The sequence below is a fragment of the Heteronotia binoei genome, chromosome 8, assembly GCF_032191835.1.
Source record: "Heteronotia binoei isolate CCM8104 ecotype False Entrance Well chromosome 8, APGP_CSIRO_Hbin_v1, whole genome shotgun sequence".
Taxonomy (NCBI): domain Eukaryota; kingdom Metazoa; phylum Chordata; class Lepidosauria; order Squamata; family Gekkonidae; genus Heteronotia; species Heteronotia binoei.
The window spans coordinates 46,532,426-46,558,744 of NC_083230.1; the positions used below are offsets into that span (position 1 = coordinate 46,532,426).

At 39.7% G+C, this 26,319-nt stretch overlaps 1 protein-coding gene across 3 annotated transcripts in view; it reads left to right on the top strand.

Annotated features, from left to right (window-relative positions):
• TBC1D30 (TBC1 domain family member 30) overlaps positions 1-26,319 on the top strand; it is a 68,729-nt gene that overhangs the window by 37,661 nt on the left and 4,749 nt on the right. For all 3 annotated transcript variants that reach the window (XM_060245006.1, XM_060245007.1, XM_060245008.1), the window contains 6 exons: positions 160-285; positions 6,115-6,300; positions 6,569-6,737; positions 9,064-9,232; positions 18,797-18,902; positions 26,182-26,288. In XM_060245006.1, coding sequence (XP_060100989.1) covers positions 160-285; positions 6,115-6,300; positions 6,569-6,737; positions 9,064-9,232; positions 18,797-18,902; positions 26,182-26,288 — 863 coding nt within the window. The remainder of the gene's footprint in view (positions 1-159; positions 286-6,114; positions 6,301-6,568; positions 6,738-9,063; positions 9,233-18,796; positions 18,903-26,181; positions 26,289-26,319) is intronic.

A 26,319-nucleotide genomic window follows, 5' to 3' on the forward strand; every position in this document is an offset into this window, starting at 1 on the left:
TTAGACATTGATCTGTTAATTGTGTAATTGATTTTTTTTAGATATAGATAGAATGAATACGAGTACTACGCTTTGCAGTTATACATGAATATGTACACGGATAAATTTTTGTTTAAAAGAAAGATCAGATAAAGAATTGTATTTTGTCTCTCTTCTAAGGTTTGGCTCACCTTGGCAGATCACTACTTAAGGAGCATAGCTATTGACTGGGATAAAACAATGCGCTTCGCTTTCAATGACAGAAGCAATCCTGATGATGACTCCATGGGTATTCAGATTGTAAAGGTACAGGTATTTTGATTGACCTGTTTTATTAATTCTGTAATTTGGTATAGCTATGAGAGATAAAATATTGCTATTAATATGCTTGAAGTTCCCTTTATTAGTATTCTGACTATTCAGAAATGAAACCCTCCATTCATTTAAGCTGTTGAAGTTTGACCTTAAAATATGTATTTGAGTTTTTCTTTCTGACTGCTTCCCTGTATTTCAAACACTTCTGATTCTGCTTTTCTAGGCATGTACTCATCTTAATCTGTAGTGCTAAGTATTCTTATTCGATAATCTTTAGCAGAGTTATGCCTTCTAAGTCCAGTGATTTAGAACCACCACTAGCATTTGAAAATAGTCCTTACTGTAATGTTGCTCAAAGATCTATGTGATGAAATGGCAGTGACTGGAGTCTGTCTAAAGTTCTTAATTTGTTCATGTAATAAATTTTTATCTTGTTTTTCTCCCTAATGGGAACCCAACACATCTTACAAACAGGTTTACATGAAACACATTAATAAAAACAAAAGGCCAAAAGTAGGCAAGGCATCCTGGGCTGATGTCCACCAGGGTTAATCCATACCCCTGGCTTTCATCCAGGCTTTAAATACCTGTAGCAGGAGATTCCTCTGATCTTCTTTTGATAAACAAAGCTTGTTGAATATATGTTTTACATTCTTCAAGTTGATCAACAGCAGTGCAGGATCCAAGTTTATTCTCAAGGGATAGTTCTTGAAGCCAAAGTATGTATAATATTGGAGACTGAATGTCCCAGTATGTAATTTAAAATTAAAACATAATCAGTGGGAATGGAGAATAATTTGAATTGGGTCTGCAGTGGGCATAGGGAAGAAGAATTTCCCTAAGAGAAATCCACAGACCATGGAGCAGTTCTTTAACCCAGCAGAGATAAAAAGATGGGTACCATATGTATGCCTGTCTTATTCTTCTCCCCGCCCCCCTTTGAGAAGCTCAGAGCTGGAGATTATCTCTTAGGGAAATGGTTGTAGAGGAGGACTGAATTAACACCCCACCACCTTGGTACTGTGTCCCATCCAGCTGTTTTTTCTTAGTTTAAAGTATGCATCAGGAGATCTATTTCAGAAGTCCAACATCATATATAGTTGATCCCTCTTCAAGGAGATCAGCCTGTGTGTGGGTACTGCTTTGGGCCAAACTCTATGATCCATGCATATGCAGCTCCAAAATGGGGCAAGTTTTTGGCTTGGAACAGCAGCATGGGGAGAAAGCAGGAGCTCCTCCTCCTGTTTTGGCATGGTCCAAAGCTGAAAACATACCTTGTAGTTGGGTGTCCTTTTTTTTGGCTGCCTTTCCTCCAAGGAGCTGTAAGCAATATTCATCATTCTTCTCCATCTTACCCTTGCAACAACCCAGTGAGATATATTGTTGAGAGAATGATTGACTCAGGGTCACTCAAGGAGCTTTCTGGCAGAGAGATTATTTGAACTTGGGTGATACTGAATATTGCAGGGGTGGCCAGTGGTAGCTCTCCAGATGTTTTTTGCCTACAATTCCCATCAGCCCCAGCCAGCATGGCCAATGGCTGGGGCTGATGAGAGTTGTAGGCAAAAAACATCTGGAGAGCTACCTTGGCCACCCCTGGTACATTGTAAGGCCTCATTTGAGCTTACAAGTGTCTGTGATTTCAGATCTCTTGCTACCACCAGCATTATTTCATTTAAGGTTGGACAATTGAATGTAGTAATTAGGTACATCAAGGGAACTTGGGTTTAACTGGATAGTGTGATGGGAAGAGAAAATAGGAGCAGAAGTTAGCATCTTCTGAAAACAACAAAGACAAGCATTCACTCAAAGATTCCTGAGAAGAGCTTTGGTTAGCTGAGAGAGACCACCTGATTCCATGGGGAAAATGACTATAACTGGGAATAAAGGCTAGTAAGGGATATGGTTTGCTATGGCTGACTGCTGTGGATAGAATGCTACTATGCTACTGTGCCTTATTGCTTGAGCTTTTATGTTTCTAAGGCTCCTAGGAGACTTACTATCTGCAACACAGCTAGCTTTGCTATTCTTCCCTGGACTTAATGAGACTGTACTTCATAGTTGTTTGTTTTCAGTTCATTTAATAAATCTTTAAGTTTTACTGTATTTATTTAATTTAAAAACTTAACATTTCATTGTATTTTATGAGTATTTTTGATGATACCTCCCTGAGCCCTGTTCTTTGGGGGAGGGTGGTTTAAAAATTGAAATTAATAAATAAATTTACACTCGCACTTATTGTGTGCAAGCCCACCTCAAGAAAGTTACAGTAAAATTGGTTTGGGGAATTGCTCAGGGGTCCCTTCAGTAGAAGCCAGGAACAATCACCCTGCAGGAATGACCAGTATTTTTGACAGTTGCTCAAATCCTTTCCTATCATGCTTTTTTAATGTAGAAGAAATTTTTTGTTTGGAAAACCATTTCAACATGTGAGATGCCACTGGCAGTTTCAGATGATACTAGCGAGGCATAGATTTACCCGGGACTTTTTAGAGAAATCCCAGCAGGTACTCATTTGCATATTAGGCCATACCCCCTGACATCACCACTGTTTTGCGCAGGACTTTTTTTTGCAGAGAAAGCCCAGCGGGAACTCATTTGCATATTAGGCCACACCCCTTGACATCACCACAGTTTTGTGCAGGGCTTTTTTGTAGAGAAAGCCCAGCAGGAACTTATTTGTATATCAGGCCGCAGAACGCGGCGGCCAGGCTGCTGCTTGGTCTCCCAAGATGGGAACATGTACGGCCGGGGCTACGCGAGCTGCACTGGTTGCCGATTGTATACCGGGTCCAGTACAAAGTGCTGGTTATTACCTTTAAAGCCCTATATGGCCGAGGACCGGCCTACCTGAAGGACCGCCTCTCCCCGTACGAGCCCCAGAGAGCACTGAGGTCAGTAGGAAAAAACAGACTGACTACCCCTGGCCAAGAGAAGTTAAACTACAGAACACCCGCTCACGGGCCTTCTCGGTTGCGGCCCCATATCTCTGGAACCAACTTCCAGAGGAGGTGCGGGCCCTGCGGAACCTTGATCAGTTCCGCAGGGCCTGCAAGACCACTCTTTTTAAATTAGCTTTTATGAACAGCTGAAGTACAATTTTACAATGAAGAAAATCCGCCATTAGCACTAACTAGAATAGCGTCAATGATAATGTTATAGTTTGTTTTAATTAATGTTCTACTGGTTTTTAAGGTTAAGTTAATGCTTAATTTAATGTTCTTAATGTAATGGTTTTAATTAATGCACCATTGGTTACTATGTTGTTTATTAATGTTTTATTTATTAATGTACCATTGGTCACTGTGTTGTTAGCCACCCTGAGCCTGCTTCGGCGGGGGAGGGCGGGGTACAAATAAAATTTATTATTATTATTATTATTATTATTATTATTATTATTATTATTATTATTATTATTATTATTATTATTATTATTATTATTATTATCCCTGAACCAACTGAGTTCCTATGCGTTCCTGCTCAAAAAAAGCCCTGGGTTTACCCATCCCAGTGAGAACTAGGCTCTAGTTTTATAGTAGAAACAGTAAGACTGGGTTCCTTCCTGAATATCTGCATGGAAAAACTGGCCCTGATTGACTCCTTTTGAATTATAGATCATATTTGTACCATCTTAAAAATTAATGATACATCTTTTTGCCTCTTGGTTTCTAATGGTTTATAACTTCCAATACAATGGACTCCTGGGAATGAAATAAAAATTGAAGTTGAGTGTTTTTGTTTTAAGGTGGTGGCGGTGGAAAGTGCTTTCAAGTCACAGCTGACTTGTGGTGAACTCGTAGGGTTTTCAAGGCAAGAAATGATTTGCCATTGCCTGCCTCCACATCCTGATCCTGGTATTCCTTGGAGGTCTCCCATCCAAATACTAGCTAGGACCAACTCTGCTTAGCTTCTGAGATCTGATGAGTTAGGGTAGCCTGGGCTACTCTCATGCACATTTAGAATTAGTAATTTAGAATTATTCTGCACCTAGACTAAAGAAATGGGATGGACAAGTCATTAATGTATTCTCCATTAGTGTACAGTGCAGATAGATATATGAGGCCTGACTTTGATGTAAAAAGATTACCAGCCAACAATGCTATAATACAAAATTACATTAATACCCAAATGGGATAGGGTGACATTAGACGTAATTCCAAAGTTCAGTGTAAAAACAAATGTGGCAGATAGAGACCCATCACAGTGACAGCCTAATAGTTGGTTTAGTTTATATTTCCTTGTTTTATGGCAGTTATGCCTGTGTTCTGAAACAGCAGAAGAATGTAGCTTTGTTCACTGAAAGCATGTCTAGAAAAAACTGCTGAATAAGCCCAGTGCTATCTTCATCCTCTCAAAACCTTGCCTTCTGGCACTACAGTAATTCCAGTGTTTGAATTTGTGACAAGTTAACAATATTCGCTACCTTGAGTAGTCATCAAGAGATGTTCCTTGGGCATTGTGGAAAGCCAGGATATAAATATTTTAAATTAATAAATAATGCAGACTATAAATGACCATTCCATAATATGGCAGTACTGCGCTTTGAAAACTGCAATAAACATTCTACAGTCGCACCGGTCCCGTAGCCAGAAAATTTTAGTTAGGGGGGCCCAGGGAATAAAATTTCAGGTGGAGGGGCCCCCTGCTCTCACGGCCCCCAATCTCTCCAATGCCACCACTCTGGTGCCCCTTCCGTGGCGCCTCCCCTTCCCTCTGACCCATCTGGTGAAGCTCCCTGGACTCTTTCAAGGCTGCCTCCTCCCCCCCACCAATCAGCTGATTGGCAGGAAAAGTGATTCAGAGGCCAGTGGTCCTCTGCTGGCTTTCCAGCGCTCTCCAGCAAGTTCAGCACTGGGTTGGAGGCGGTGGTGGGAATGACAGCAACCCACTAAACAAGCATCCACCACCGCCCTAGTGCTGAACTTACTGAGAGCACTGAAAAGCCACCGGCCTCCGCGCCACTGATCAGCGGCGGGGGGGGGGAAGGCGGCCTTGAAAGAGTCTGGGAGCTTCACCGGGTTGGTGGGAGGGAGGGGGAGTCGCTGTGGAGGGTGCCGGTGCCGCCAGAGTGGCAGGGAACACGGGGGTGCCAGGGCGGCAGCGGCGAAGAGAGTGGGGGGCCATGAGAGCATGGGAAGAATGGGCTGCTAGGAGGGGCCATACAAGTGGAAGGGGGGTTTGGATAGAATGGCCGCCCTCCGGCTCCTCCAATACAGTAAAACAAATCAGCATATATGTCATTGGTGGCGATTTCCATTGGGCACATTCTATACATCACTACAGCTGTAGTCCCAAGGATGTAAAAAGAAATTAAGATAACATAGCATCACGGCAGGCAAGGGAGGCCAAGCAGATGGAATGAGGACATCCGCTGCCTCAACCAAAGGCCTGGCAGAATAGCTCCATCTTGCAAGTCCTACAGAATGGCAGTAAGTCAGGTAGGGCCCAGATCTCCACAGGGAGCTGATTCTACCAGGCCAGGGCCAAGGTCAAAAAGGCCCTGGCCCTGGTTGAGGCAAGTCAAACGTCCTTCGGGCCAGGGATGGTCAGAAGATGCTGCGAGGCCGATTGCAGCGATCTCCGGGGCGCATGTGGGGAGAGGCAATCCCGCTGGTATGTTGGTCCCATTGGTGAAAAGTAACAGTTGTTCATTTATGTGCTTTGAACATACACTAGTATAAGGCAATATACATTTAACAAATACCTCATATTAAAATCTGACATGTCCGTTTTTCCTTGGCTACAACAGTGTTGTGTGGGAAGTGGAAGACATTAGAGGATCGTATGTTGGCACCCCATCTCTTTACTATCTTCCTTTAGGATCTCCATCGAACTGGATGCAGTTCTTACTGCGGCCAAGAGGCAGAGCAAGACAGAGTAGTGTTGAAGCGAGTTTTACTGGCCTATGCAAGGTGGAACAAATCAGTAGGATATTGCCAAGGTTTTAACATCTTAGCAGCCCTCATCCTGGAAGTGATGGAAGGCAATGAGGGAGATGCTTTAAAAGTGAGTAAAACTACCTAGTGTGTTAATCCACATCATGTTTTGCTGCCTGCCAGTTGAAAACTCATCCACTGAAAACTGCTGTGTATCATAATTGTCAGTAAAAATACCAGACTTTGTGTTACAAAACAACTTTGTACCTAACTTAATGTTAAACATTTTTAAAATTCATATATTTAGACAACTAACCGGTGTACTTGCAAAATCTTTTCTTTGACCTCATGAGGTCTGTGTGATGCTTACTGCTACCTTTTTTCTGATTCGTTTTCAGATAATGATTTATTTAATTGATAAAGTGCTGCCTGACAGCTATTTTGTCAATAACCTCAGAGCATTATCTGTTGACATGGCTGTGTTCCGAGAATTATTAAGAATTAAACTACCTGAGCTTTCCCAGCATTTGGATACTCTTCAAAGAGCTGCCAACCGGGAGAGTGGAGGTAAGCTTCCACAAAAATCCATAAAGTTCATGTCTCCATTTCCTATTTCTTCATTTCTATGATGCTTCAAGATGTATTTTTTTTTACTCTGCCTTGGGAGCAATAACATTTTGAATGAATCTGTTCATGAGGCTAGAACTTCCTGTGTGATTTAAAACTAGCTCATGTTTGATGGGGAGTGAATGAGCAGAAATCTGACACCCAAACTACTTATGACATTTCAGTGTCCTAACTGTTATGGCTGTGCTTTGTGCTTGTGTGTGCATATGTGTCTAACATATGCACAGTATTTCCTGAATAGTCTGTGCCCTCCCTCCCCTCCTCCCTCCCTCCCTCCCTCCCTCCCTCCCTCCCTTCCTTCCTTCCTTCCTTCCTTCCTTCCTTCCTTCCTTCCTTCCTTCCTTCCTTCCTTCCTTCCTTCCTTCCTTCCTTCCTTCCTTCCTTCCTTCCTTCCTTCCTTCCTTCCTTCCTTCCTTCCTAGGTTTTGGTGGCAAAGACTTCTTGCTTCTACACCTGGAGATGATTGAGGGCAATTTTAGTGCCAGAATAGGAAATTCTTTTTGTTCTGTTCATCTGGAGATTTCCTGTATTATGTGTCAGTTTAATAAACTTTCACTTTGTCTTCCTTGTCAGTAATATTAACATGCTAGCAGATAGACAAGCTCTAGTACAAGTTGCATTAATTGGGCAGTCACGTTTTATGCAATTGGATCTTTCCCCTTTGAAAGTAAACTCTGCTTAAAATACATTTTGATTTCCATAGCTGAAAATGTTAATTTCATGATCTCTACTGGTATGTACTTTGAGGATTTTAATATAATATAAACAGCGAAGAGATAACAGAGAGAGGAAATTAAGGAAGCATGAGTGGATGAAAGTTGAAGCTGCATGGTCTACTGTTATATTGGGGAGTCCAGATGAGAGACAAGCAGAGGTGGTTTACCATTGCCTTCCTCTGCATGACATGTTTTAAAAAAAGACCACCAGTTGGATTGGATAAGTTAGGTCTCAGAGAACTGCTAGCAGGGCCAGCTTGCCCACTAGGCAAACTAGGCATTTGCCTAGGGCGACGGGAGGGGGGGTGCGGAATTGGGCTCCTCCTCCTGGTGCCCAAGAAAAATGCCTAATTATGCCTCTTCCCCTGCTGCTGCTGCCGCCATCACCACTTCCCTTTCCTTCCGCAGCACAGCACCATGTTCTGCCCCCCCCCCCGAGCGATCAGAGGAGCGCGCTGCAACAAGGCTCGGCCTTACCCACTTCTACAGGGCATCTGATCCTTTGAAGAGAGCACTGGAGGAGGCTTTGCTCCTCCCTCACTTCCAGTTCTGGAAAGGAGGGGGAGAAGCCTCCTCCAGCACTCTCATCAAAGAACCATCAGATGCCAGCCACGTTGAAGCGGGTAGGGCTGAGCCTCGTCGCAGCGCTCCTCTGATTGATTGAGCAAGGGGGTAATGGAGTGTGGCAAGTGGAGGGGGTGGCGGGCAGGGAGCCTGCCTGGGGCACCATGCACCCTAGGGCTGGTCCGGACTGCTAGTTTTCAATATCTTCATTGGCTTCCTGTTGGTTTTCAGAAACAATGAAGTTCTGGTGTTAACCTTTGAAGTCCTAAATGTTTTGAGCTCTGAATATATTTCTAGAACCCCATTTTCACATTCAAGCTACTTTTCCTTTAAGAACTTTAATAACTGCTCTACCGATGTCTTCCCTGATGTTTGAGGATAGAGTAGATTTTAATGTGGGTTTTTTTCAACATTGGCAACAAAGTTACAGAGCTCCCCTTTCAGGAATGTTTGCGCTCTCCCAGTTTTGTTGGCTTTCTGATGCCAAACAAATCAGTTTGTTCCAGAAAGCACTTGCTGTGTGATTTGACAGTGCCTGTTTGTTCAATTTAATGCTAATTTTAATTAATTTAGTTGTGGTGTCAATATAGTTGATTTTATTTATTTGCTACTGTGCATTCTGTTTGTTTCTGTGCTGATTTTAATTCATATGTAAACACTTCTCCAGGACAACTCACAATAAAAGTGTGCGTGTGTGTGTAGTGAGTTGTCCTTGAGAAGTTTTTTTTTTTTAAATCAGAAGGCTGGCTACAAGCACATAAATTAATGGTCTAGAAACAAATGGACCACACAACACTAAAATAAATGCATTTCTGCTGTACAGTGTTATCATTTTTTTTATAATGTTGGGAAATGGCAACCTGGTGTATGTGTGTATAAGTGGTGTCAAGAATATAATTCTGTATTCTTAATCATAGTATTAGTAAAAAGTCTTCAATAAATCACTCTTGTTGACCTTCAGTGTGTTGGTTGTATCTCTGTTTCAGGTGGATATGAGCCTCCTCTCACTAATGTCTTCACAATGCAGTGGTTCCTGACTCTCTTTGCTACATGTCTTCCTAACCATACAGTTCTAAAAATTTGGGATTCTATATTCTTTGAGGGTTCAGAGATTATATTGAGAGTATCTCTGGCTATTTGGGCAAAACTAGGAGAGTAAGTATTTTATTTTTTGTTCTGCGACTCAAGCTTGACATTGAAGTATTTTGTACAGCAGCATTAAATTGCTGAAAACTATGACCATTCACTTTCTCAGGGGCAGCTCTAAAATTACGTGAACTGTTGGTGGATCTTTTGGCATTTGAGTGTGGAAACTTTCCATCGTGCCCATCACAAGCCTCACATTGCCTTCTGCCTCCTTAATACCCAGTCAGGAGCCAGAGAAAGGGGAATTATCTTCTTGCTCTCACAGGCAATTTTAAATTAGGGCAATAAACTGCACATTGCAATTCCCAAATGTGTATGAGATTCATTCTCCTTGCGAGAATTCTGCCGCCATTTTTGGTTGCCTGTTACCAGGTAACCAAAATGATAGCTGAACTCTTGTATAACAGAGTAATGCCACAAGGTTCAGGAAGCCCTGTAAAAATTGTGTAGCTTGCTGTGCAACTTTTAAAGAGGGACAGTACAGTGAACAGGTAAGGGTGATGAGCTGCTCTGGGGACCAGGGCTAGCAGTGAAGCAGGCAGGTGACCAAGTGGCTACTGCTGCCATTGCCTTTACAGTATTTTGCCTCAAGATCTCATTTCTTCTTCCTCATCCTATTAGACCAGTGCAGTGGTCCTCCTGTGGTGCAGCTGTGATAAGGGGAGGGAAAACAGCTTAGTTTGGTTGAAAATTAATGTGAGAAGGGGAATGGGTATCCTTAGTGGTTCAAAGGATTAGACAACTAGAAGACCATTTATTACATACAAAAATACCATGGAGACGCTTCCGGGGAGGAAAATGGCGAGCTGAGTTGTCTCTCGTAACGGGAGCAAGCTGAAGGTCTTGTTCGGGGTAGTGGAGGGCAAACCAAAGCCCACTGCCTACCTTTCTCAGTGAGAGAAAGGTCCAAGACTTGCACTAAAAACTTTAGAAGAGATTTACCTTGGCTGAAAAGGAGCTTTGGAGAAGGGTCCTTTGAGGCTTTGAGGAGTCTCAGAAGTTTGCAAAATTATCGTCTGCAAGATCTCTCAGAGCCATCGATTTGGCATAAGCTCGTCACGATCCTAACCTTCTGGGACATTTTTAAACAACTAAAGTCTTGGAAGACCAGTGGAACTTGGATAAACAGAGGAAAAAAGGTACAGAAACTCTTCTTTCACTCCGGAGCTATTTACAGACTAAAGAGACGTTTTAAAGGTGGAAATAAGGGGAAAATATAAAACTTGCAAGTAGAAGAAGGGAAGGGTGAAGTTTGGACTATTTTGACATAAAAGACAGTGTTAAAAACTGCTAAAAATTGAAGAGAAATCATTGTTGTGTCTACTTACGATTTGTGGAATGTAAACAACCATACTGCGCAGGAATATACTGGAACAGTCCTCTAACTCTACTGAGCAAGACAGGAAGTGCGTCAAGCAATCTATAAGGTTGAAGGTGACAGAGACAGGAAGCAGTAAAGAAAAAAGCCTACTCTACATCATAGAGAAACATCGGCAGCCATTGCTGGGAGGTCCAATTTAAAACATCGTTTTAAAAAGATTTGGGACTTTAAAAAGTGACAGAAACGACAGGGAAAAGGGTAAGAAGATAAGAACTATTGACTACATTATTGGTGGGCTCCTGGGGTGATTTTAAAAGGGGAAAAAAAATCTTTAAAAGGAGAAAAAATCGCGGCCGCCATTTTGGATTTTTTAAAGACTTTTTTGTTAAATATCTTTGCTTTGGGGGCTCAGAAACCAGCGAAATTGGGCTTGCTGGAAAGGGCAAGCCCTGCTCTATTGAACCTGACTGTCAGATTTTAAATTGGTGAGGTCAAAAATTTCGTCATTTTTTTAAAGGGGAAAAATTCTTCAAAAATTTATATCTGGGCCTGGGAAGCTCAGAAGAAAACAGAACAAAGTTTAATTGAGAGAGAAAATTTAGACCTTCTGAACTTGGTAGTCAAACTTGCAAATTGTGCGACGGAAATTTTTGGTATTTTAATTGCATCCCCCTTGCTCTTTGCTTAAATGTCAGAGCCCAGGCAGCTCCGAACAAGAGCCCTTTCATTAGAAAAAATGCAAGACCAAATGGAGGCTATGGAAGCCAGGATTATGAAAGGAGTTAAGAAAATGATGGAAGAGTTGAAGGAAGAACTTACTACAGTGATTAAAAAAAGAAGTGGATGACCTCAAAAACCAAATTGGGAAAATAGACAAGAAAGTACAGGAGGTGGAGGAGAAAGTTAAAACACATGATACCACCTTGCTGAAAGTACAAGAAAAAGTGACGATTCACGACTGCAAATTAATGGAAAATCAGCTACGTTTGAGAGGAGTACCTGAGGAAGAGAATGATGATTTGAAAGGATATATAACAAACATAATCGCAGAATTCTTAGAAGAAGACCCTGATAAGACTAAAAGCATGTATGATCACATGTATAGAGTCAACTCGTTATATGCCAAAAAAAATAACTTACCAAGAGATGTGGTTGTAAGATTCATGACAAAGGAAATGGTGGGAAGGATTATGAAGAGAAACTTTGAACAATCATTGATAGTAAGAGGTAGCAGAGTGAGAATTATGAAGGAGCTACCGAAAGAAGTGATAAATGACAGGAGAACATATAAAAAGTTGACAGAAAAATTGAAAGACAATGGCACAAGGTATAGATGGATAATCCCCGAGGGTGTGAGCTTTGAACTTCAGGGGAAGAGAGTCACGATCACAAATGCCCGAGAACTGAGGAGATTTTTTGAAGAAAATAAAGAATTTGCACCATGATGGATTACAAACTATTGTCTTGGAATGTTAATGGACTAAATTCACCACAAAAAAGAAGGGCAACTTTTCATTGGATTAAAAAGCAAAATTGTAATATAATTTGTTTGCAAGAAGTCCACATTAAACAAAAGGATTATAAATTTTTATGGAACAAACAATTGGGAAGGGAATTTTTTTCGTTAGCTGACCAGAAAAAAAGGGGAGTAGTTTTTTATATTAAACAAGACCTGGAGCCAAAATTGGTATTTAAAGATAAGGATGGAAGATTTGTAGCAGTGGAAATAACATCAAATGGGAAAAAAACGCTGTTATTGGGACTATATGCACCTAATGGTGCAAAAGATGTTTTTTTTAAAGACATTACACAACAACTAGATGAGTTGACCTACGATCAAATACTCTTAATGGGAGATTTTAATGGAACAGTTGAGAACTCATTGGATAGATCCGGAGGGAAAAAAAATAGTGGAAAAGAAGGAAAATTGCCAAAGTCTTTTTTTGAATTAGTAAAACAGGAAAATTTGGAGGACATATGGAGAAAGTTTAACCCTGAAGTGCGGGACTATACTTTTTTTTCTGCAAGACATAAGACATTTTCTAGAATTGACATGCTATGGGGAACCAGAGATTTAGGCCTCATAACAAGAAAGATAGAGATTTTGCCTAAAATTGGCACTGACCATAACCCAATAATGTGGATTACAAAACTGTCCAAAAGATTGAGAAGATGGAGATTGAATGAAGACTTGCTACAGAACAAAGAAACAGTGACTTTCCTAGGAAAAGAAACTAAAGAATTTTTCCAAGTGAATGATAAAGAAGATATCGATTTTCAGACGGTCTGGGATGCTTATAAAGCAGTAATGAGAGGGTTGCTGATTACTTTGAACAATAAAGATAAAAGGGAAAAAGAAAAACAACTACTGGATATTCAAAATGAAATAAAGAAAAAAGAAAGAGAGCTGAGGAAAAGACCAGGGAAAAAGAAAATTCTAAGGGAAATTTCAATATTGCAAACTCAACTAAGACATTTATTAAACAAAGAAGTAGAATGGAATTTGAAAAGGCTCCAGCAAAAATCGTTTGAAGGAGCAAATAAGACGGGGAAATACTTGGCGTGGCAGCTGAAAAAAAAGAGGGAAAATAAAATAATTAATAGAATTGTGATAGATGAAAGAGACGTAGTTACTCAAGAGGGAATAAAAAGAGAATTTTTTAAGTATTATGCCAAGCTGTTTAAAGGTGCTGAAGTAAAGAGAAAAAAGATAGATGAATATCTACAGAAAATAAAAATTGAGCCATTAACTGAGAATATGAGAAAAATTTTGAATGACCCAATTGAAAAAATAGAAATTGAGGCAGCAATCAACGTGATGAAAAATGATAAAGCTCCCGGGCCAGACGGTTATACAGCCAAGTATTTTAAAATGTTTAAAGATGAATTAATACCAAAATTACAGAAGCTGATGAATGCAATAAGAGTCAAAGGGAAGGTACCAAATACATGGAAAGAAGCTGTTATTTCTTTGATACCTAAAGAAGAAAGAGATGTTACAAATGTGAAAAATTACAGACCAATTTCACTTTTGAACAATGATTATAAAATATTTACAAGAATTCTGGCAGAACGTCTTAAGCAATATTTGATAAATTTTATAAAAGAGGACCAAGCCGGTTTTCTTCCCAAAAGACAAATAAGAGACAATATTAGAACTGTTGTAAATATTGTAGAATATTATGAAAGACATCCAGAAAAGGAAGTAGCGCTATTCTTTGCGGATGCAGAAAAAGCATTTGACAATTTAAATTGGGACTTTATGTTTGCAGTGATGGAAAAAATGGAGCTTGGAGAAAGTTTTATAAGAATGATAAAGGCAATATATTCTGAACAAAGTGCAAGGCTGTGCATCAACGCAGATCTTACAGATGAAATGAAAATTAGTAAAGGTACCAGACAAGGCTGCCCGCTTTCGCCATTGCTGTTTATAATGACTCTTGAAATTTTACTAATGCAGATTCAAGAAGAAAAAGATTTAGAAGGACTACAAATAAAAGGATTTACCTATAAATACAGAGCATTTGCAGATGATATAATGTTTATAAATGAAAATCCTTTACAAGTTACACCTTTGTTGTTAATGAGAATACAAGAGTTTGGGGAGTTGGCGGGACTTTATATAAACAAAGAAAAATCAAAAATCTTATGTAAGAATATGCAGAAAAATAGACAACAAGAACTACAAAGACTAACGGGTTGTGAAGTTACCTCTAAGGTAAAATACCTAGGGGTAGAGATAACAATGAAAAATATTGATTTGTTTAAGAACAATTATGAAAAGCTATGGCGTAAAATAGAAGAAGATATGCTAAAGTGGAACAAGCTCAATTTGTCACTGTTGGGTAGAATAGCTGCAGTAAAAATGAATATTTTACCAAGGATTATGTATCTGTTTCAAACCATCCCCATTGTGAAAGATGCTAAGCAATTTGATAAATGGCGAAGAAAAATTTCGGAATTTGTGTGGGCCGGGAGGAAACCTAGAATTAAAATGAAAGTCCTGATAGATGCGAAAGAGAGAGGTGGATTCCAATTACCAGATTTGAAACTGTATCATGAAGCAATTTGTTTAGTATGGTTAAAAGAATGGATAACGTTATTAAATAAAAAACTTCTAATGTTAGAAGGCCATGGAAAAAAATTCGGCTGGCATGCATATTTGTACTATGGAAAAAAGAAGATGGACGGTCTTTTCTCTCACCATTATATAAGGAGTAGCTTATTAAATGTGTGGATAAAGTACAAGAAATATGGTGATGAGAGGAGACCTTTATGGATAGTGCCGGCTGAAGTGATAAAGTTAACGGCCAAAACAGTCAAGGAAAAACAACTATCATACAACCAGTTACTAAAAATACAAAGCGGGAAAATAGAATTGAAAACTGCAGAAGAACTAAACTATAAATATGATTGGTTTCAAATGCAACAAATAAAAAGTTTGATGGAGAATGATATCAAAGCTGAAGGAATAAGGAAAGAACAAACAGAAATGGAAAGAGTTCTGCTTGGAGATAATGAGAAATTAATTTCAAAAGTGTACAAATTACTTTTACAATGGGCTACAGAAGATGAAGTAGTGAAATCTCAAATGATAAAATGGGCAATTAATGTAAATAAAGAAATAAAGATGGAATCTTGGGAATATCTGTGGAAAAATTCCATGAAACTCGCAACATGTCATAGTATTAAAGAGAACTGTTTTAAGATGATGTATAGATGGTATATGACTCCAAAAAAATTAGCAAAGATGAACAATAAGATGCCAGATAGGTGCTGGAAATGTAAAAAGCATGAAGGTTCTTTCTACCATATGTGGTGGACTTGTGAAAGAGCTAAAATGTTTTGGCAAATGATTCAACAAGAGATATCTAAGATCCTGGGATATGAATTCAATAAAGAGGCAGAGACTTTTCTGCTGGGATTACAAATGGAAAAATTTCCAAAAGAAGATAGAACATTAATATGGTACTTGCTCTCAGCTGCTAGGACATTGTATGCGCAGTTGTGGAAGCAAGAAAAAATACCAGAAAAATGGGACTGGATTATGAAAGTTATGTCATGGAGTGAAATGGACAAATTAACAAGAAAATTAAGAGACTGTGATTTAGAACTTTTTAACCAAGAGTGGAAGAAATTCAGAAGATATGTAGAGAAAGAGTGGAAAATAAAAGGACATTGGACAATTTTTGAGGATTAAGATTTTTAAGATAACAATATAACTCTTGAAGGGGGTTCTTCTTCCCTATGTTTCTTTTTTGTTTCGTTTTTTTTTCTTGATAGTTAAGGGTACCTTTAATATCTGTTTTTTTAAAGAAAATAACACTGGCGGGGGTCAAGTAATTGGGGGAGGGGTGGGAGAAAGTAAGATGTGGGGTAGAATGATGGTCTTTTTCTTAATATATATTAAGCTTTTTATAAGTTGTAGTTATAGTTCTACTACCATATGTTACTAATAAAATTGTTTATTCACAAAAAAAAAAAAAGAAAGAAAAAAAAATACCATGGAGACTTATATATTGTTGCAGTCTTTGCAAATGAAATCTTTCTGCATATCTTCCACTGATAGAAAAGCCATGGTTTTTGCAGCCTACAGTGTGAACGAATGTCAGACAATTTTCTCATTATAGAATCTGTTTATACACAAAGGAAATAGATATGGATGCTGATTTGGTGGTAGCACTAACAAATACGGGGAACGCTGTCAGACATTTAGTAAAGCTTATAGCAGACTTAAAAGTACTTTTCTTTTCTTGTGAAGAAAATGGAAAAGCAACATGCTACTGAATTGATCTTTATGGGGGTTTTTTTGAAAAAGATACTTTGAACAATTTTATTTCTGTTGCCAGTTATTTACATTCAAAACAAGGAACCCTGTTCTCACAGAATTAGCAAATTTTGTCATTGACTTTCAAGGCTAATTGTAAGCAGAAACCTGTTGGCTCAGCTGGAAAACACTTCACTAGATTCTTTGACAGCTTCAGATCTTTTATTCACACTCCCACATTGTATTGCCTTTCTGGAAAAAGAGGTTGATGAAACAATTGTCCCCAATTAAAGGAACAAAAGGCTATTTAAATCACTACTTACAATGTTAGCATACAAACAGAAGGTTCAGATTTGTATTTTGAACATTAAAAAGATCTCTCAGCTGTTTCTCCAAAACAGGCCTTTGAAATAGCTTAGGCTTGGCTTACCAGGCAGTGTGCATCCACAAGAATTGCCAAGAAATTACTGTCAATTTTCTCCTTTAATTTCCAACTAATTAGACAAGTCTGTTTCTACTTCATTAAACTCCCTTTGAGATAGGGAGGCAAGTAATGTTTCTGGTGAACTGTATCAATCTTCCATTTATTTCCATTGCCCTAACAAATAGTTCTTCTAGTGTAATTTTTTTTGATAAATCTGTGAATGGATTACTTGCTTACTGTTTAAGAATAAATAAGGGGAGACCCACAAGAAAGTTGTGGGGAGGGGGCATTTACCCACCTTTCTTTCCTCCACTCTCCCCTTATTTCTGGGCCTCTCACTCTTCTCATTCCTGCCAACCCTTACTCTCTCCCCCATGCCTCTCTCTCTCTCTCATTTTGTGCCCTACCCCAATCCAAGGGCATAGCTAGGATTTTTTTGGGGGGGGTTTTAAAAATTCAGGGGGCACCTGAATTTTTTAAAAGCCCCCTCTCACCTAAAAATTCTGTGTCTCCCCCACCTTCCCTCCCAGCCACAGCCTCTACTGCTGCTTGAGAGCTGCCCCTACCAGCAATTCAAATAATGCGGGAGGGCTGACAGAAGCAGCTGCTGGCTTCCCAATGCAATTTAAAGACTCCACCAATCAGCTGGTTGCTGGGGAATCTTTAAATCGTATGGCTACTTCTGCTGGCCCTCCAGTGTGATTTGAATTGCTGGTGGGGGTGGCCTTCAAGCTGTGGTGGAGGTGCAGAGGGAAGGCTGCTGACTTTGCTCTATGCCACCACTGAGGCTTGAGAGTCACCCCTACCCCTGCCAGCGATCTAAATTGCACAGGAGGGCAGGAAGAAGAAGCCGCATGCCTCCCCATGTGATTTATAGACCTTGCTGCACAGTTTGTATTGTGAGGAGGCAGGAGGCTGTGGCAGCAGTGGGGAGCAAAGCTGGCAGTTGGGGGGGGGGTCCTGCCCAGAAGTCAGGGCAGGGCCCCCATGTCCTCCTCCCCATGGTTACAGGCCTGCCCCCAATCTCTCTCACTTTCTGCCTTCCACCTCAACACTCTCTTTCTGCCCCCCAGCCTCATCACTCTCTTTCTGTCTGTTTCTGTGGTTCTACCAGATCAGTCTCTTTCTCTTTTTCTGCCCTCCCACCCCTGCTGAGCTCCCCTGCCTCACAGGCTTGCCCAACTCCAGGTGAGCTGCGGAAAGCCAACTGATCTGTTTTCCTTAATTTCCTTTCCCTCACCCGCTTGCCTGGAGCTGCTCTGGGTGGGCCCACTGAGGCTTCTCCTCCACTTTCAATGGTTTGGTTTCAATGGTTTCAATGGTTTATGCTAAGCATGATTCCATCCAAATGATTCCATCCAAATTTTATCAATATTTAGAATATGCATTTGTGGAGTGTGTAGTTCAACTTTTCTTCTAAGATATTAGTTAGTAGTTAATCTTTCATTTTGAGATTTTTTGTGATGGGGAGACTTTGTGGGTCTGGTTCATTCACATGGTGCTTGATAACAAGGTTCCCTTGCAAGTAGAGAGATGAAACCAAATTTCACGCAGATCTTAACAGATAATACAGGCTCTGCATTGAGAAACTACTGTGCAGACACAAGACAGATCTTCTCCTTCATATATTTAAGTTTTAAAGCCTATCAGACATTTGATAACAAATGTCCCCCACTCTCATTCCATGTGCTAGAGCACTTCTTTTTCACCAGCATAGTTAGTTGGTTTGATCATGGTTGATCAAGCACAGTTAATAATTGCTATGGTTAACACAGGCAGAAATAAAAATGAAATATCCTAATAAATTTGTTTGACAACCTTTCAAAATTGGCTTCTTTCAAGTTAGACACGTTTGTTCGTTTTATCTTGAGGGTAGTGCTGAAACACACAAATGCAGATTGCTTTCTTGTTCTTTGAATACAACTACTTATAAATATCTGCCCCTTCCTAATTTTGAGCTGCTGTAGAACAGCTGTTCTGTGACGTAAGAGGCAATACTATAAATATACTGTGATTATAACATGATGTTCAGCTGCTGGAAATATTTGTTTTGTGATGCAGGCAGATAGATTGTTGTGAAACTGCAGATGAATTCTATAGCACCATGGGAAGGTTAACCCAGGAGATGCTGGAAGACAACCTCATTGACAGCAACGAACTCATGCAGGTTAGTAAACACTGCTTAACAGTGCAATCCAAAGAAGATTTCTTCCTAAAACAACTGACTTCAGTCGACTTGGAAGGGATAATTCTACTGAGGATTACACTGTAAAAGTGTAATGGAATAATCTTATTTCAGTTGTTAGTGGCTAAAGGACCTGAGACACCAAGGCTTGAAACCTTAGAAGTTCACTGGTCCAGTTTGAAAACTCGTTGGGTGATCTTAGACAGTCACTCTGCATCAGCCTAATATACCTCACAGGTTGATGGTTGTTATAAGGATAAATGGAGGTGGGAAAAAAGTTGTAATGCAGGCTGCTTTGAGTCCCCACTGGTGAGAAAAGTGGGGTATAAATAAATTAAATTACGCAAATGGAGAAGAAGAGAATACATGTTTTTCATTAGAACAAAAGCTCACATTCATTCATAAGCATTTTCCTAAATATTACTGAACCAGAGTGTTAAATCACTAACATAATTCTGGTTTGTACAGTTTACTTACTTTGGTAAGAATGCTTAAGGAAAGGAAGGAAGCTTGTGAATACTGCAAGACTGCTGTGCTGTTAAAATATGGGGACTACCCACATAGATATTGAAGTAATATCATACGATTCATCATTTGTATACTCATTTCAGAGCTAAGACTAGCTTTGTGCTAGTCTGAGTCAGGACTGTGTACCTAAATTCCTTCAACATAAGATATATATTGTGTCTCGCATATCTGCTCAACACCTGCAATCATGATAATAAATAATACTAGGATGTTAATAACATCCAATCCCTCTCTCCCTTAATTAATTTTGATTATTTTCACCTGTTTTACCACTATATTCCATAATCCTTTCTTCATGCAGGAGGATTCAAGATCAGTGCTGGAAATAATTTATGCCCTTTACAAAAACAGCAATCTATTCCATATGAAGTCTCTGGATCAAAATGATGCCATTATTTTCACATGTTGCCAGTTTCCAAATATTCAGATTACAAACAAAAAACTTGCGTTATGAACAAAGCACAGCCACCTTTTCCACAACTCCTTCAAAACGTACTATAAAATGACAGGATTAGTTTTAGATTTTAAAATAGCTTATTATTTAACTAGCCTTTTCCATGAAGAAAATAACTAGAAAAAACATGCACATAAAGCGCAACATTTAATGCTCTACAAGGATTATTTAAGCCTCTGCTTGGGCCACCCAACATGCCATGTGGACTGTGCCTGACTTGAGGCTTGCGTTTCTATAGCTTCACAGAATTGAATTATTACTTGAGGCTTGTCCGTTGTTACATATGACAACACATCTTTATGAACCTTAAAGTAGTCTCAACCTTACTGAGATAGATCTTGGTTTCCCACATCAAACTATCCAGCTGCATGGAATTCTAAACAGAATAGCCATTGAGGGTGAATCATACCCTTTTAATTGATCACCCTACAGCGTTATGGCCTTGTTTGTGTTCCTTCCATTTGTCAGTCAAGAAGGAAATACAACAATGGTTTAAATGGCAGGCACTGTGTATTAAGCTTAAGCACAGGGCAAGCATGTTAACATTTTCTAGTCATTTACGTTTGTATTTTAACTGAGAACTATTTGTCTGCGTTAATGCTTTTAGAAAATGCCACTGGCGTTTCATCCTTTTGACAAAGTATTGAATGTTAGGTTCATTTGTTGCTATATATTCCATGGTAGCAGGTGAAAACAGTAAATCTCACCATTCATTAATTAATATTTTTGTTTGCAGTAATTACATAGGCAATTTTTCATAGGAGGCATAGTATAAACACAATATTTTAATGTTTTTAAAAGTACAGACTGTTGTCACCTAGATGCCAACATTTTTCAACTTTAAATTACAGGATCCACTAGTATTTATGCCATGCCAAAGTTTCCAAGCTCCTACAAGACAATAAGTGAGTTACGAAGCAGCAAACAGCAATATCTGAATGATTCAGATCACAAAGAAGTAACTGCAGTGGGCTGGGTGCACTCTACTGTGAAGAGTGGAACTTGCAGGAGGAATCTTTGCAGTGGGATGCAGAAGGAAAGGGAAGCCAGCGGAGCTGTTCCGAAGTGCTGGGGTCACTTGGGTGTTGCATAAGATGCAGCAAGGGAAGCTGTAGTGGAAAAGAGAATAGGTGGAAATAACTAAAGTTCACTGTTAAACCTGGGTTTACCAGCCTCTCATGTGGGGCCTGGAATTGCCACTGATCTCCACACTAGAGAGATCAGTTCTGTAAAAAACAGCATCTTGGGAGGATGCCATCTTTTTCCAAGCTAGAGTTGGCAACACAAGTTAAACACTGCCTGCTCTTTGTGCAACAATACCACTCCCATAAAGCTGCAGAACTTTGACAGGGAAAAAAAGGCAGGTATAGATAGGTACAGGGCTCTTTTTTTAGCAGGAGCTCCTCTGCATATTAGGCTACCCCCCTGATGTAGCCAATCATCCTGGAGCTTACAGTAGGCCCTGTACTAAGCCCTGGATAGGTAGGTATATACGCCAGGCACCACAGGCCACCAGCACACAGAGACCAGAGCCTTACACCATAGACTATTTGCTAAAGTAATACTTCTACCTTTACTGAACAAATTTCATATGCTGCAATATCTCCTATTGAACTCAGTTTCCTGATTGTTCCGTCACGCACCTGCATTTTTACAGGTGTGTGTTTGTGCGTGTGAGTGTGTGTGTGTATGTATATATACATGCACACATATATACACTTCCTGTCCACTTCCCTCCCTCAAAGGCAAGATTTTCCCTCCATTTCCCCCCCTTTATTGATTGAGCTACCTGAGTAATGTATTTTCTTCTTTGCTGAAGAACTCTGGCCATCCCACCCTGTCATAATACAATAGTTTGTCTGTTGGCTCAGTCTAGGAATCTGAGGGGAAGGATCAGGAATTTGATTTAATTAAACAGCTTAAATGACATTTTTGAGGTATTTTGAAATTCAAAAATAACAAAATATTTTATTTAACATAGAGGGGAAAGGTCAGGTGAAATCAGGGGATGCAATTTCTGAGATAAAACCAGTACATGCATAGACTTTAGTTTTTATGTTTCAGGCTAATGAGAATTCTTAAGCTTTTCAGAGTTTTCAAAATTTTGTTGAGAGGCTTTTTTTCCAGTGTTTTCTTGGGAGTATTCTCTTACTCTTTTGGTTTCCAGAAGGCTGGTACACACTTTCCAGTACCCAAACCCCTTCTCTTGAAACTCCAGTACTCATCTTGAGTTTTTAACTGACTCTTAAGGTCTCTAAGGCAGCTTCCAACCACACCAGACCAGGGATTTCTGCACTCTTCAGAGCTAACTCCCTGTTTGACTGGGAAGGGAAATTCTCCTCTCACTAGAAGTTCTATCTCCTTTCTTTGGCCCAAATGGGAGTCTCCATCTAATTAGCCACTCATCCTTGCCAGCTTTCCACAGTACTCCTGTCTGTGTTAAACTGCTCTCAGTCAGGGCTGAATTCCAATGCTGTCAGATTGCATCTCTCTTCAGCATCCAGTTCAGAAGTCTTTCTCTGTTCAGCTGATGCTAACCAATAAGATCTCTTGGAACATCTTGTCACTTAAGGGTCTCTGGCTCTTTGAAGAATTAACCCTTCACAGTACTTTATCTGTTTACACAGCACTCCTAAGCTTTTAAAAGTGCAGTCCATCACATATGCATGCATACGTACATGCTTACATTGAGCTGTTTTCTTTCTTTCACTGTAACTGAGAGGTTATTTGTGAATAAAAGTTAATCTATTCTGCTATTCTCCCCACCCACCACAAGCTAGCTACAGCATGTGGTGGGAAAGGGGACATCACAGACCATTGTCTGTTAGAGGTATTGGCTGAACAATTAGGAGGCCTGACAATTTGCTTTTGTTTTCAGATTTGCAAAACATGTACAGGTCTTACTTTTTCCATCTATGTAATTCCACTCTCCCATCTTTGGAAAAGAGATAACTTTGAACAAATAGATGGTTGCCCAGAAATCTTTGAACAAGTTGATCTAATAGTTTACAGTTTAGCTATGTATATTTCAATAAAAAAATTTCTGACGGTCTTTTCTCTCACCATTATATAAGGAAAAGTTTATTAAATGTGTGGATAAAGGACAAGAAATATGGTGATGAGAGGAGACCTTTGTGGATAGTGCCGGCTGAAGTGATAAAGTTAACGGCCAAAACAGTTAAGGAAAAACAATTATCATACAACCAATTACTAAAAATACAAAGTGGGAAAATAGAACTGAAAACTGCAGAAGAACTGAGTTATAAATATGATTGGTTTCAAATGCAACAAATTTGTGAATAAAAGTTAATCTATTCTGCTATTCTCCCCACCCACCACAAGCTAGCTACAGCATGTGGTGGGAAAGGGGACATCACAGACCATTGTCTGTTAGAGGTATTGGCTGAACAATTAGGAGGCCTGACAATTTGCTTTTGTTTTCAGATTTGCAAAACATGTACAGGTCTTACTTTTTCCATCTATGTAATTCCACTCTCCCATCTTTGGAAAAGAGATAACTTTGAACAAATAGATGGTTGCCCAGAAATCTTTGAACAAGTTGATCTAATAGTTTACAGTTTAGCTATGTATATTTCAATAAAAAAATTTCTGACGGTCTTTTCTCTCACCATTATATAAGGAAAAGTTTATTAAATGTGTGGATAAAGGACAAGAAATATGGTGATGAGAGGAGACCTTTGTGGATAGTGCCGGCTGAAGTGATAAAGTTAACGGCCAAAACAGTTAAGGAAAAACAATTATCATACAACCAATTACTAAAAATACAAAGTGGGAAAATAGAACTGAAAACTGCAGAAGAACTGAGTTATAAATATGATTGGTTTCAAATGCAACAAATTTGTGAATAAAAGTTAATCTATTCTGCTATTCTCCCCACCCACCACAAGCTAGCTACAGCATGTGGTGGGAAAGGGGACATCACAGACCATTGTCTGTTAGAGGTATTGGCTGAACAATTAGGAGGCCTGACAATTTGCTTTTGTTTTCAGATTTGCAAAACATGTACAGGTCTTACTTTTTCCATCTATGTAATTCCACTCTCCCATCTTTGGAAAAGAGATAACTTTGAACAAATAGATGGTTGCCCAGAAATCTTTGAACAAGTTGATCTAATAGTTTACAGTTTAGCTATGTATATTTCAATAAAAAAATTTCTGAGATGAGAGAAACACTGACCTCCTACCATTAGAAATGACAAATTGGAAAGTTATGGTATGGTCATGTGCAGGGCTATTTTTGAGCAGGAATGCACAGGAACACAGTTCCGGCTGGCTTGGCCAGGGCTCTGGCTCAAAAAAAGGGTCTCTGGCAGAGGGAAGGCACTAGACAGCCATGCCCTACTAGATTACATGCTTCTTCCTCTCTGCCACCAGCTGGCTTGTGAAGAAAGCAAGAGATGTGGAGCTGCCCACAAGCGCCCCCTCCCAGGAGAAGCTGAGCCTGTTGCTGCCTGCCACATGTGGCGATCTCTCTCTGACTGTGTTGAGGGAGGGGAACAAGGATTCTCATTGGGCTGTGTTAAAACACACATCCATGAAATACAGCTGATGGCACTGTACTCTTCTGTGTCAGTATGCAGAAAGTAACCTACTGAACGGGTGACATCACTTCTGGTGACAGCAGGGGTGTGTGGCCTAATATGCAAATGAGTTTCTGCTGGGCTTTTTCTACAAAAAAACCTGGTCATGTGGGTTTCACATAATTCGGCCTCTATAAGATAGCTACACCCAAAACGCCCCTAAATCTTTTAGAAGTGGGTTGCATGAGACTAATATTTCTGAAAGCATTGTGATGAGAATCTCAGAAATTGTATTTAATCTTTTAATATTAAGATAGATAGGATTGATATGTACATAGTCTATATTGCATCATTGTGATTCTATCACATTTACTCATTTCAGGAATAATTAGATTATCTTTGAAGCTTTTTATTTAAAATCAATCATGAGTGATCTTTGGTTGGGATGCAGGGGTTTTCACTTGATGCCTGGAATAAATAAATTTCTAAATTTTTCAGTCAGAGGGCTGTTAACCTATAGAAACTGGTTATCAAAGGGAATAGCTATCTCACTATAGTCCTGTGATTTAATGGTTGATGCACTGCTTGGAACAGGCAGAGTCTGTTTCCATGTGTCTTTTTAAAAAGCAGTGCTTCTTTAATGGAAGAGTTCACCCATTACAGGGACTGCTAGTTGGTAACAAAACTGCAGGACTGTCTCACTTCTAGTTTGGCCCTTAAGTGATGGTGATTCTGAAAAAGAGGTTCTTTAACAATCTTTGCATTAACAACGACCGATTCCCCACTCACCTTGTTCCGGTCTCGTTGCTCCTTTTCCCTGCGGGGCTGCTGCTGGATTTCATACAAGCTGCCCAAAGCCGGAGAGTTGCCCCGCCCCTTTTCAAGTTCCCTCTGTGGCAGACAGAAACCAGTTTTCAGAGGTTCCTGCCTGCTGTGAAGGGAACTTGAAGAGAGGCGGAGGAGGCTGAGAGAGCTCTCCCCAGAAGCTGCCCTTTCAAGGACATCTCTGTGAGAGCTATGGCTGATCTAAGGCCATTCCAGCAGCTGCAAGTGGAGGAGTGGGGTATCAAACCCAGTTCTCCCAGATAAGGACCCACACACTTAACTATCACACCAAAATAATAGAAATAAAGTGTACAATTGTATCATCCAGAAACCATCACCACCACCACCCCGGTCCATGGAAAAACTGTCTTCCACAAAACTGATCCCTGGTGTCAAAAAGGCTGAGGACCACTGGCTTAAATAGTTAGGGTATTTAAAATGAGATCTGTCATAGAGATCACTTTTTTGAAGTAGTCATTTGGGAAATTTGTTGTCTTTTTTGCTTTGCAAAATATGGCAACCCTACTTTTGCAGCACAAAAGTGATCTAATATTTCACTGGCCAACATGTTTGAAAGCACATTGTTGGATCTTGCAAGCATGTGAAAGCCATCTTGTACATTTTAGAAATTTTATTTGTTTCAATTTGTATTCCGCCCTTTCCCACAAGCAGGCTCAGGGTGGATCAGAGAGTAAAATCTAAAGCATATCATATAAATTACAGAACAATTAACACAGATTAAAATAACATAGATTAAAAACAGGTAGCACTATTTAACCATGTGCAGAAATTTTCAGCTTGTGTCATTAGGTCTCTGAGATCTTCTTAGTCTGGGCCACATAGCCTGGGAAAGCTGCTTTAAAGGCACAGTTCTTATGAACCATAATAATCTATCCTTCCTTTGTTTCTGCTAGACTGTTTATTCTATGGCTCAGTTTCCTTTCCCACAACTAGCAGAATTAAGGGAGAAATATACCTACAACATCACTCCTTTCCCAGCTTCGGTAAAATCAACTTTCGGGTAAGTTTCTCCCTCCTCCCTCTGTTTCTGT